The sequence below is a fragment of the Cavia porcellus genome, unplaced genomic scaffold (genome assembly GCF_034190915.1).
Source record: "Cavia porcellus strain 051 isolate PalLab524CR breed Dunkin Hartley unplaced genomic scaffold, mCavPor4.1 scaffold_37, whole genome shotgun sequence".
NCBI classification, from domain to species: Eukaryota; Metazoa; Chordata; class Mammalia; order Rodentia; family Caviidae; genus Cavia; species Cavia porcellus.
Window position 1 is genome coordinate 8735341 of NW_026947520.1, and position 12995 is coordinate 8748335.

At 38.7% G+C, this 12995-nt stretch overlaps 1 protein-coding gene across 1 annotated transcript in view; it reads left to right on the top strand.

Annotated features, from left to right (window-relative positions):
* Window positions 1-288: 288 nt before the first annotated feature.
* The window catches only part of LOC134474750 (zinc finger protein 431-like), a 34223-nt gene continuing 21516 nt past the window's right edge, over window positions 289-12995 (top strand). The window contains exons 1-3 of the mRNA XM_063243319.1: window positions 289-423; window positions 12056-12182; window positions 12382-12442. Coding sequence (XP_063099389.1) covers window positions 421-423; window positions 12056-12182; window positions 12382-12442 — 191 coding nt within the window. The 5' untranslated portion in view covers window positions 289-420. The remainder of the gene's footprint in view (window positions 424-12055; window positions 12183-12381; window positions 12443-12995) is intronic.

A 12995-nucleotide genomic window follows, 5' to 3' on the forward strand; every position in this document is an offset into this window, starting at 1 on the left:
GGAAGGAGAATCGGGAGTTGCGAGAAGACCGCTGCTGCAGAGGACCCAGGTAAGTGAAAAGTGAAAGTAGCAGGGAGTGGCATATAAGCAGGGATTGAGAATGGGTAACTCCCAATCATCAGAACGGGAACTTTTTGAACAAGTTATTTCCTCTTTGTTAAAGAGTAGGGGCATTCCTTTAGCTAAGCTTCAAATTCATAGGTTCGTTGATTTTGAGCAGGAGCCAATCAGTGATGAAGAAGCGGGCTGTAAGAACTGTCCAATCAGGAGGGCCAACGTAGGCGGTCTCTTCCAGTGTCATGGCGTCAATTGCAAGGCCAGGGCAAAAAAGGGAGCGCTAGATGTTTGCTAGACAACTTTTTTTGCTTCTGTTCTCCGTGGACTGCTTAGAAAGAACCTGGGAGACCTCCAAACTACACAATGGTGATGTTATGGGATGGGAGCAGTGAAATGGGGTGGAATCTGGATGAGACCAGTTAGAAGTGGTGAGAAAGGATTGGGGGTTTAGCTCAGCGGCATAAGCACCTGCCTTGAAAGCACGCAGTCATGAGTTTGATCCCCAGTACCGATTAAAAGGAAAAAGACCAAAAAAAAAAAAAAAAAAAAACCAGTGGTGAGAAGCTGCTGTGCTGTCTAGAGCCTGTGTTCTTAGCCTCAGACCCTGAGGTCCTCTTGTGCTAGAAGGGAGTCATCCTGTGTCCCTTTTACCTCTAGCTGGGGTCAGGATATTTCTGGGTCCCTTGAACGCTATTGCCACTGTGATACCCCCAGGCCACAATGCCATTTTTGAAATCGCCTGCTGCCCTTGCTCCTCCAACAGTCTGGACCCAGGACAAGGCATGAGGAGACCCTGATTCCGAAGTGGTTTCAAGCTGGGTGCAGCTGTAATAAGCTAGGTCTCTGCTCTCATTCCTGTCAGCAACAGATCTGAAAGCCAGAAGTTTATAAATGTCTGTGCTGCAGGACCTCATAGCCACAATTGCTCTCCTTAAACTTATGCATTTATGTATTTTGTGATCGTCTAAATTTATACTATGTTCTCATATTTCCATGCTCATGAAAGGTGGAGGCAAAGGTTCTGAGAATTCAAAGATGTGTAGTGATGTGCCTCAGTGGAGAAATGCTCCCCAAACACCGGATGAACTCCTGTGTATTATACAGAACAATGCAAAGAATTTCTGAACATACTTGATGTGACACATGTGCTCATAGACGATGTTTGGGAGAACATCCATAGAGGTTTAAATTTTGAGAAAATGAAGCAGATATAAATGTGTCATCAAGGGCAGGGAAAAGTGTGTTTACTAAGGACAAATTCCAGAAAGGGCTGCCTGTTAAATTCTCCTTGAAAAATGCCTAAATTTAGTCATTTGCATAAACATATATGTACATGTGATATCCTTCTGAATGGAAAGGAATATGGGTGTCATATCTGAATTAAGAGGTGATTTAATAGCTTGGTTGATCATATACATTGTTTAAATATGAAAATGCTCTGTAATGGACTTTACTAATTCATGTAAAGAGATGCCCTAAATTGAAATTGTGCAGGGATATCAGTAGTTAAGGCATGAATGGTTTTCTGCTTAGGGTAGATCAGACAAGCTTGGAAAGGATGTGGAAGTGACTGGCAGGATACAGTGTGCCAATAGCAGGACATACAACAGAGAGGGTCTTCCCTGAAAGTCAGGTAGTTCTTAGGGTAAGCATGAAGTTAAAGTTGGCTTATGATTCCTTCCTTGAGGGGGATAACACCAGCTCTGGTGAGAATCACTATTCCACATCCTTGTCAACCCATGAATTCTTTGTTTTTCACTTGAGATCTAGTTTTGATTATCTCTAATTATGACCCAGTGTCATGAAGGTGAAATTTGAATTTTTTTTAACAGGGATTGAACTCATGATCTCAAGCTTGCTAGGTAGGTGTTCATGCTGCTGAGTTAAATACCCAGCTCTGAAAGTGTTTTCTGTATACTATGTATGATATCAACATTCTTCCTCAGAAAATGTTGAATATTATGGAATTTTTCTATATTGTATGGATATAATTTTTAAAGCAAACCAAAGGTGTCGTATGCAGTCACTTTTCAAGTTTCACATTGTCTTTGGGTGTCTCAGTCAGGGTTTCTCTATTTCAGACAGCTCTGTAACTTAGGCTAGCCCCAAACTCAAGGCAGTTCTCCTGCATCAGCCTCCCAAGATATATTTCTTCTATCTGAATGGAGAGTGATCACTTGGTGATCACTTGGTGACACTGAGCTATAATTTGAAACTTGTACCTGGTTTCATTGTTTATACATTTTTTACATACAGCAGTTTTCAATAAACATGAGTTATTATTTATGTATTGTATTTGATGTTATTTATGTTTTGTTCTATGAATCTAAATTTAAATATCAAAATGCTGCTTAAGTATATTAAGAACAAAGGACTCAGTGGCATAAATGAGATTTGAAGAGATATCATTGTTAGTACATCAAAGTGATTGATGAGATATTTGTCTACCTCTGTGTTATGGATGCTGGTCCTGCAGGCTTTCACTATGAGCTCTGCTTTAGAGACAGTGCACAGGGACTCTTGCAGTGACTCAGCATAAGAATCAGTACTCCTATTTGGCTGTTATATTAGCTGTGAGTTGCAATATAGTGTTAAATTTGCTGTCTCAAAAAATGTGTATATACAAAAATTAATCCCCAAGATGTGGAATTAAGATTTGAAGAAATCAGTCTCCATTCAGCTGTTTTGTTTGGTTTTATTTGTTTAGTTTAGTTTTGTTTTATTGAGACAAGTTTTCTCTATGTAGATGAGCTATATTTGAACCCTTTATGGAGCACAGAATTGCCCTAACCTCAAAGCAGCACTCTTATCTCAGCGTCTTGAGTGTGGGATTATCAATATGTGTGTTTTTACCCTAAAAAATATTGAGACTTGTAACTTAGCTGTGTTGTAGGTTGGCTTAATAGATGCCATCTTGAGCTTTGCATTTAACTAGTGCCCTTGTATTTCACTCAGAAAAATGGAAAATCACTGAGGGTATAAGTCCCAGGAGAAAAGCAAAATGAGCTGTACCCAAAGAAAAAAATTAACCTGCTCAACAAAAGAAGCAGAATACAGTTGTCATCCAAAAATTATTATAAGATTCTAGCTAAATGATTTCCAACAGGATCTTTTTGTGATTCTATCTTTAAAACATCTCTAACATTCCAGTTCAGAGCCTCTTGTTTAGATCCTTTAATGGGGTTAGGGTTTCTGTATACAAGTGGTGCTGAGCCCAGCTAATGAAATTCCACATTTCTCAATTGGGTTGCTTGGCTTCCTATATTATTGTTCACAAAATCACCTCGAGCTGCAGAAACCTTACTGACACAAGCAAACCTCAGGATTAAATGACAGTGCCCCTGAAATGAAAGAATAGTAGTGAAAAGGAGAGGAGAAAAAGACAAATGCCATGTGCTATAATGCCTACCTCTTTTCCCCAGCAATGAAGAAGCTGAAACAGGAGAATGGCCATGTATTCAAAGACAGCCTAACCTACATAGTGAGTGCAAGGCTGCCCAGAGCTCCAAAGTGAGACCATGTCTTTAAATCAAAAAACTAAAATGAAAAAAAAAACCCAACCAAGTAGACAGAAAGACTATTGAAAACAAACAATAATAGAGCTGAGTGAAATTTGACTTATGTAAAATGGGAATTATTGAATGATGCTGCAGAGGAAAGAAGGCCATGTAGTGGCATCCAGGAGGCAGTGACAAACACAGACTTAGGAATGGCACCTATTGTGCTACAGGACAACAGTGACCTCCTTCCTCCAATACATGTGCAGTTCATTAGACTGAGGACTTCTAAAAGCTCATTGAAATTTTAAACTCAGGGCAAACAAGCAGCTTGAAATTCTGGATTTGGAACAATGCCTTTTGCAGACATTTCATATTTAAATTGAGATAAGAGAAATATAATCCTGCCATGTTTGATATCAAATACATCAAGTTTAATGGCTCACAACATTGAGAAATGAAGTCATAAACCAAAAGAATTTCAAAAATTTTCTTACAAAAAAAGAGAGACCTATAGCCCTGAATTATCAGGAGTGGTCTTTGGTGTTTTGGCCATAGACCTATTGTCAGGGATCATTTATACAGGAAAGTCACAATGTGATTACAGTGTGGGTCTCAGACTACAATCAACCTATAAGCTTATAGCTGCTTAACTAATGTTATTCAACAAGGAACAAGTCAGCCAGAAAAGGTATGTGGAAAGAGCCAAGGCATTTTGTGGGAACAATAGTCCAGTTGTTCTGGTCACTGAGTATGGTAATTGATGCCTTTCAGTACTTCCTGGAGGGGGTGGTGGTAACTGTACTACATTTCAAGCTGCTGTTTTTCTCTTCAGGAGCATGTAGACCTAGTCACTGCATCTTCACATTCAGGTCGGGCTTTCTTCAGCTGTGCCTGTAACAGTGATTGTTGTATTTAGTATTTTGCATTGATTATTTGAGGTTCCAGTTCCTCTCTGATTGTATATCAATTTCTGTCTACCTTGACATCCTTTGCTAAAATCACAGTTCTATTTGAATGAATAAACTGAAATATTCATTAATACAGGCCAGGGATTTAGCTCAGGAGGCAGAAACGCCTGCCTGGAAAGTGCTAGGTTGTATCTTTGATCCCTGGTACCTAAAAAAAAAGTAATTTAAACCACAAGAAAAGAAAATAATTTCATTTTTGAAAATGTAGGTTTATAAAATTTATAACTAAATATGTCAATGACAAATTAAACATTGTTAATAGTCATATTTAGTATCTAAATTGGTTGGGTCTGGGGATTGAGCTGAGGTATACAAGGAGCTGCCTGGAGAGCACAAGGTCATGAGTTCAATCCCTGATACAGAAAAAAATCACAGTTGTCAACGATGCAGTGCTGTGAGCACATTTATTGAAATGGATACTTGATATTAAATAGGCTCAATATTTCTTTTGTTGTCTATGAAATACCTGCAGATAACATGACAATTACAGTGAATGATATACTGTCCCTTATAGGATTGCTATTTTCTGAGTTGTTTTTATTTTTTGTTTTCCCACATATTTGAAAGTTGAAAATGTTGGCTGGTGCTAGGTGGAAAAACTGTGATAATCATTTTTTCAATTTAATGATATATTTCCCTATATTCGTTAAGAACATTTTATTTGCTACAGTTACTCCAAATCAAATTGATAAACAATTCTTAAATTTACAGGCCGCTGAGTTAGTTAGAAAGAGAGGCAACCATACCATGATATAGTGGAATGAAATTCCTGAACTTCTTTGTCTGGTATGAGTTTGTGTTCTCTAAAATGCAAGAATGAATTTTAGGAACAACAGAGTTGAAAGGCAGAATATATATATTGAGAGAAAGAAAATGAAAGTATTTTGCTCTAAATAGGATATTTTGGAAGTGGGAGGTGGAACCAGAGGATTTTTACCTTGAAGTCACTTTCCTCTCCCTTATTCAACCTACCTGTGGCCAGAAAAGCATCTCAATCAGGTACTTGCATATTGGCAATGCCAAATTTAAGCAGCACCCAAGTCAAAAACTTTATGTGTGCTGCCCACACATTTCCAGAAAAGAAAGCCAGACCCCCAGTGTTCATGGGGTTCTCTCCATGGTCTTAGAATAAAGGCCATTTTGACTTTATATTCTCTTCTTTACTACACCAAAAATCGTATCAGAAAGCATCTGTCTGAGAAAAACAGGAGGAATTCTGAGCCAGTAGCAAAGGACTCTGATTTTATACAATAAAATCATGTGGTGAGTGTGATAGCTCAGACCACAGCATAATTCCCAAGGAAGCAAGAAATTAAAATTTGGGGAGTAAATACTTTATTTTAGGCCAGGCCAGGTGATGCAATCTCAGGGAGCCAATTTGGAGATTGTGTGCCTTACAGCTAAAAAGATTGGGTTTTAAAGCTGAAAACCACAGTAATGTTGTGAACTTTGACCCAGTTTGATAACTTTCTTGTAGTTAAACATTTCTTAGGGACAGTACATTGTATTGCACATAGGCTGAAGGGGGAGGGGGATTATAAGAAACAAACTTAAAGCTTTTATGGGAAATGAAGACAACCTAAGAATGGGGAGGGGAGGGGAATTTACAAGGAGCTGAAACTTAAGTCTTTACTGGAGATGGAAATTTAATCTCTATTGAAATGGCACATATAGAACAGGAAGGGGGCAGATCAGTTAGAACTAAGTTACAACAGTGAGATAGGTTTAAAGTGGGTTAGATTACTGAGGTTACTGAGGAGGTAAATTAGCACAATAGAGAAGCAGAATATAAGAAATGTAAAAGTGGCCTTTTATTTAAACACTATGGAGAGGAGCCCACAGCAACCAAGGGTTTGGCTCCCCTCTCCCTGGACTAACTATGGGGTTTTGTGGTTGTGATAACTCACACCCTGGAATAAAATCCAAGGAAGCAAGAAATTAAAATTTAGGGAGTAAAGGTTTTATTTTAGGCCAGACCTGGCAAGGAGTCTCTGGGAGCCAATTTGGAGACTGGGCACCTGACAGAAATAAGTCAGGGCTTTTATCTTGTACATCAACAAACAGCTGCTGGTCACACAATGCAAGGAGGGGGATGGGGTGTGGTGCACTACAAAACAGAAACATGGGTGCATTACATTTTATGGGAAGAGCAAGATTTGGGTGACAAGCAAGTTTTCCTGTAAACAAGCAAGTTTAGAAAATAAGAAATCCTGTTTTCCTCAGCAGAGCCTAGAAGTCTAGCAGTGATTAACAATTTCTGTTAGCTTATCTTAGCATTGCAAGTGTTATTTGTAGAGGGCAACAATGGTTAACATATCAATTAGGTATTTACAGTTCTTTACACAGGAGAGCATTGATTAACATATTAATTAGGTCATCCAGAGGGGGAAGGAAAAACACATATACAGTAAGGCCAAGTTACGGGTTTTGCTATGATACAAAAATAACGAAGGTATTTTTCTAGAGTACGACAGAGGTATATGTGACTTTTGAGTGGACATGGTGCTTGGAGGGGACATTGGTGTCATGCAAGGAGCTGATGGGAATTTTCTTTAGGGCCCTGGGAAAGAAAGAGGAAGTTGTAATCAAGGAAAAAGAGGAAGTGGCCATATGAGTAAGCATCCCTGATTTTGCCTTCTTCCACCTTGAACTACTGTAATTGTTTCTAGGGCAAAACTCTTTCAAGTACATCCTTCAGTTTCAAGGAAGAAATCAAAACAATGAATTTTTGCCTCCTGTCTTCCTCTATTGCTGGTAGTAAACCATTCATAAGAAATACTGTTAGTCATTTCCTTAATGCATTGTAGATACCATAACCAAAATTACAAATCATTTCAGTTTCAGAAAACAAAAGTAGCACTTAAAGTCAGGGATAAAGCCCTTCAGGGCAAGCATCCATGGAAATGTGAGATCAACATTGTAGAATACAAACTACTACTGATTTATCTGACTTCAGGAAAGAGAAAAATTTATAATGATACTCCTATAGAGTAAGAATCTCCTGGTCTAATATGTCTGGTATGAGTTTGTGTTCTCTAAAGTCAAAGAATGAATTTTAGGAACAACAGAAATTAAGAACACAATATACTTATTGAGAGAAAGAAAGCTACCTGAGAGAGAGAAGAGGTCCTGAGTGGGATGTCAAACACTGTCCTTCTAGGGACATTTATAGGGTAAAATCATGTGGTGAGATGAGTTTAAGGTGGGGAAAAATCGGAACTCACAATCCAGATGGGCATAAGATGGGACAGAGCTATGGTAGCCAATAAGATTATAAGTTCATGTAAAGTTGATTAACTTGGGAAAAAAGGGGAAAGGGAGTCACATAGAAAGCAGGCATTCTTAGGCAGCAGTGTCTTTTCCCTTAGGGTTTTGGTAGGGTGACTCCTGAGTTCATCAGGATGATAGGAAATATTTAAAATGTCAGTTTTTAGGATAAGCATACTTTTCTTTGAATGGCGATTCCTGACCTCCTCAGAGTGCTATGGGACTATTTAGAATATCAGTCTTTTATGTATGGATGAATTTGCTTATCATTTGTCTTGAGACTTGGCCCATAGCATGAGGTGTCAGTCTTCCCCATAGTTGCACAGTATCTCGTCTCCTGCATGGACTCCTTGGAGGACCTAGTCCTGCCTTATGCCAATACTATTTAAATAACTCAGGTGCCTGTAACAGTACTATTTGGATAATTGATTACAGATGTCTTGTGCTGTGGGTGAATGATCTGGGGATTACAGTGTTCAGTGTATATACCAGTGTTGCCCCCTGATTGACATGTTTTGAAATTTAATTTTAATTTGAAATTTAATTTTAGTTGAAATTTAATTTAATTTAATTTAATCCCTGACTTTAAGTGCTACTTTTGTTTTCTGAAACTGAAATGATTTGTAATTTTGGTTATGGTATCTACAAGTGTTCTTTTTTCAGTGAAATAAAATGGATTTGAAAATTAAAAGCCTGAGGTAAAGCTCTTCAGTACAAACACTCCTCTGGTCAAGCTGAGATCACCACTGTAGAAGAACGGCAGCTCCAGAAGTCTCTGCACTGCAGTCTATCGTTTGAGATCCTCTCTTGCAGGGAGGGGTTTCTTTCCCTGTTGATTCTTGACTCAGAAGGAGAGCTGTAGAGCAGGAGTCAATCAGTGATGAAGGGGCAGCCTATATGAACTGTCCAATTTTCAGGCCATTGCTGGCTGTGACTTTTGTCTCTTCTGGTGTCTCAGCATGATTTATCTTTTCTGAGTACAATACTGGTAGCAAAACGCTTGCTGCATCTCATTTAGTACTTTCGATGTCCTGTGGCCTGATTAGCAAAGAACCTGAGAGATCCTGGAGCCATGGAATGGTGAGGTTGTGGATGGGAGCCCAGAGATAGGGTGGATTGGGTGAAACCAGTTACAAGTATTTAGAAGTAATTCCTGTGTCTGGAGCTTCAGGTATTTAGTTAGCTTCAGCTCCTGAGGTCCTCCAGCATTGGCCATGGGTCATTCACTGTCCCTTTTGCCTTTTGCTGTTGGCAAGTGTGATTTGGGGTCCCCAGAACCATGGCTTCCCTATTACAGCAGCAGACTAAAGTATCATTTTTGAAATTCACTGCTGGCCTCTAAAATCCACCATCTTAGGCTTTGGAAGAAGCTTGGGATGACTCTGACTATGATGATTTGTGGCTTGTAGAAGAGTAATGAGCTAGGTCTAATCTCTCTTTCCTCAGAGTAGCAGATCTAGAATGTCTGGAGTTTATTAGTGTCTGTAATGCAGGGCTTCATAGCCACAATGGCTCAACTTAAACTTGGGCTTTTTTGTATTTATAGTGATCTCCTCAATTTATAGTATGTTCTCATATTTCCATCCTCATGACAGGTAGTGGCAAAGGTCCTGAGAATTCAGAGACATGTAGTAGTGTGCCTCAGTGGAAAAAGGCTTCCCAAACAACACATGAACTCCTGTGTATTATACAGATCAGTGCAAAATAATTTCTGAACATATTTAATTATTTAGGTGGCACCCTTGCTCACAGACTAAGTTTGTGAGAACAGCCATAGAGTTTTGAAGTCTGAGAACGATAAAGCAAATATGAAAGTGTTATCAAGGACAGGGTAAAATTTTGTGAAGGACAAATTCCAGAAAGGGCTATCTGTTAAATTCTCATCGAAAAATGCTGAAATTTAGGCATTTGCAAGGACATATACACATGATATCCTTCTGAATGGAAAGGAATAGGTGTGTCATCTCTGAATTAAGAGCTGATTTAGTGGCTTGCTTATTCTTAGACAGTTTAAATATGGAAATTCTCTGCAATGAAATTTAGTAAGTGGTGTAAAGGAGAAGCTCTAAACAGAAATTTTGCAGTGATATCAATAGTTAGGCATGAAGGGTTTCCTGCTGAGGATGGAACAGAGGAGTGTGGAAAGGATGTGCAAGTGACTGACAGGATTCAGGAAGCTTATAGCAGGACATACAACTGAGAGGGTCTTCACTGAAATTCAGGTAGTTCTTAGAGTAAGCGTGAAGTTAAAGTTGGGTTCTGATTGCTTCATTGAGGTGATCAACACCAGCTCTGGCAAAAATCACTATTTCACATCCCTGTCAACCCATGAATTTTGTGTTCCATACTTAAAATCTAACTTGGATTATCTCTAATTATGCCCCAGTGTCATGCAGGTAAAATTTGGATTCTTTTTGTACCAAGGATCAAACTCATGCCCTATGCTTTCCAGGCAGGTGTTCATGCCACTGAGCTAAATACCCAACTTTCTCTTTGTGGTATGGAAGATATCCACATTGTTTCTCATAAAGTGTTGAATATTGTTGGAATTTTTCCATATTGTATGGATATAATTTTTAAAAACAAACTAAAGTTGTCTTGTGCAGTCTCTTTTCAAGTTTCACTTTGTCTGTGGGGTGTCTCAGTCAGGGTTTCTCTACTTTAGACAGCTCTGTAACTTAGGATAGTCCCAAATTCAAGGAAGAAGTCCTTCACCAGCCTCACAAGATATATTCCTTATATCTAAATTGAAAGTGATCGCTTGGTGACAGTGAGCTATATATTACAGCTTTGGCCTGGTTCCATTTTATATACTTATTTTTTTAAAAAACAGCATTTTCCACTAACATTTGAGTTATTATTTGTGTTCCATATTGGAGGTTATTTATGTTTTGTTCTATGAAACCAAATTCATGTTTCAAAATGCTGCTGAAGTATATTAAGAACAAAGTACTCACTAGCCTAAATGAGATTTGAAGAGACATTCTCTGCAGCCTATCAAGGTGATTGATGAGATTTTTTTTTCCTTTTTTCAAATTTTGAAAGTGGTAACATAAACAGAACAAGGCAGAATAAGGCCAACTAAGATCATACAGTGAAATTGGTATACAACTTCATAACAGGTTACTGCAATGACAGTAATAGGTATCACAGTATATTTTATTATCTTTATAATAGTTGTTCTTTCAAACACATATATCAAAATGAGATGAAATACAGAACATTATAGTACTTATCAAAACAGAATTTTGAATAGAGCAATACCATTAATCAGAATAGAGTAAAACAGTAATAAAAATATTTGCCTTCGAAGAGATAGTAGAAGGAAGTTCGCCTTATTCGTTATGGTGTGCTTCCCAGGACACACTCAGATTTCTGTTCCCCATTTGCTAACTGGGGGTGACAGGAGAAGAGGGGTAGGGAAGTGGGATGTTTGATTCTAGGCCGTGCATCAGTAGGTTCACTATTGCTTATAGGGAGACAGGCTGGTTGTTTGGTTTCACAGCTGGCGTGGATCTCAGGAGCTGCTCCTGGTTCTCCCCCTGGAAGGGCCACATTCTGCCAGACCGCCACTGCTTACGGGGGAGAAGTGGTGGTTGCTTGCCTTCCAAGTGTCCTAAATCCAGCATGGCATGGATCTCAGGAGCTGCTGCTGGTTTGCCCCCTGCATGGGCCACAGTCTGCCACACCGCCACCACTTACCAGGGAAGGGAGGTGCTTGCTTGGTTTCTCAGTTGATTGATGGGATATTTATCTGTCTCTGTGCTTTGTGGATGCTGGTCCTGCAGGCTTCTCACTGTGAGCTCTGCATTAGAGACAGTACACAGGGACTATTGCAGTGACTCAGCATAAGAATCAGTGCTCCTATTTCACTGTTATAATAGCAGTGAGTTGCAATCTATCATCAAATTTGCTGTCTTCAAAAACGTGTGTATATATACAAAATTAATGACGAAGGCATGGATTTAAATTTGAAGACATCAGTCTTCATTCAGCTGTTTTGTTTGGTTGTATTTGTTTAGTTTTGTTTTGTTTTATTGAGACAAGCTTTCTATATGTATATCGGCTGGATTTGAATATCCTATGGAGCCTAGAATTGCCCTGAACTCACTGAAACCATCCTGCCTCAGCCTTTTGAGTGCTGGCATTATAGATATATACCACCACACTTTGCTTTTGATTCAGATTTGTAGGAGAGAATTTAAGATATCCCAAACCTGGTGTCTCAACCTTTGTGTGAGAAATATATGTGTCGTCCTTTAGGAGGTGGTGACCTTTGAGGATGTGGTTGTGAACTTCAGCCATGAGGAGTGGACTTTGCTGAGTCCATCCCAAAAGAACCTCTACAGAGATGTGATGGGTGAAACCTTTAGGAACATGGCTGCAACAGGTAAGGACAAATTACTTTTGTCACTCATGCTGTCAGAATGTTGTATGTCACTCATCAGTGCTGTTTCATTAAACACAATGTGAACATATTTTTAAAAATAACTCAGACCTGGACACATTATATCATAACTCTAAACAAAATCTATTAATTTGTATGTATTATTCTAATGAGCCCTGGTATTTCTATATCTACAATTCAGGAGGACTTGGGGAGATCCAGGAAGCTGAAAAAGAATGCAAAATTTACTGGAGATACTTAAGGTAATTCACACTCATAAGGAGAAGGAATGTTCCTGAGTAATTAGTGAGTCAGCAGAAAAATACCGCCAAAGAAATGAGGCACCATTCAATTTATTGTCAGTAATATTCTCCGAAGATGTATAAGGAGTTATGACATTCTCCCTTCAGTTTTTCTACCCATATATACATGTGAATACAACACATTCCTCATCTAAACATTACTAAGATTGCAATAGAGTTTGAAATAAAATGGAGTTCTTGTGTTTCCAAGCCATGCTCTAAAGAATCAGCCATTCTGACTAAAATTCTTAGAAGGCTGGTAGAATGTTAAGTGCACTCATTCTGAATATCAGTGTGCAGTTGTCTCTATAAATTGATCCCCTCATACTTGTCCTGGATATATTTTTAAAAATTCAAGATGCACATAAAATACTGGTACATGCTTACTCATTTACAAAGCAGATCAAGTTATAATAGATCAGGCCTTGAAGAAGCTTAGCTATCTATCACTGGATTTGTGGAGAAGGAAAATGTTAATCAACTCTCTGTGATTGTGCATTCTTGTAAATCCAGC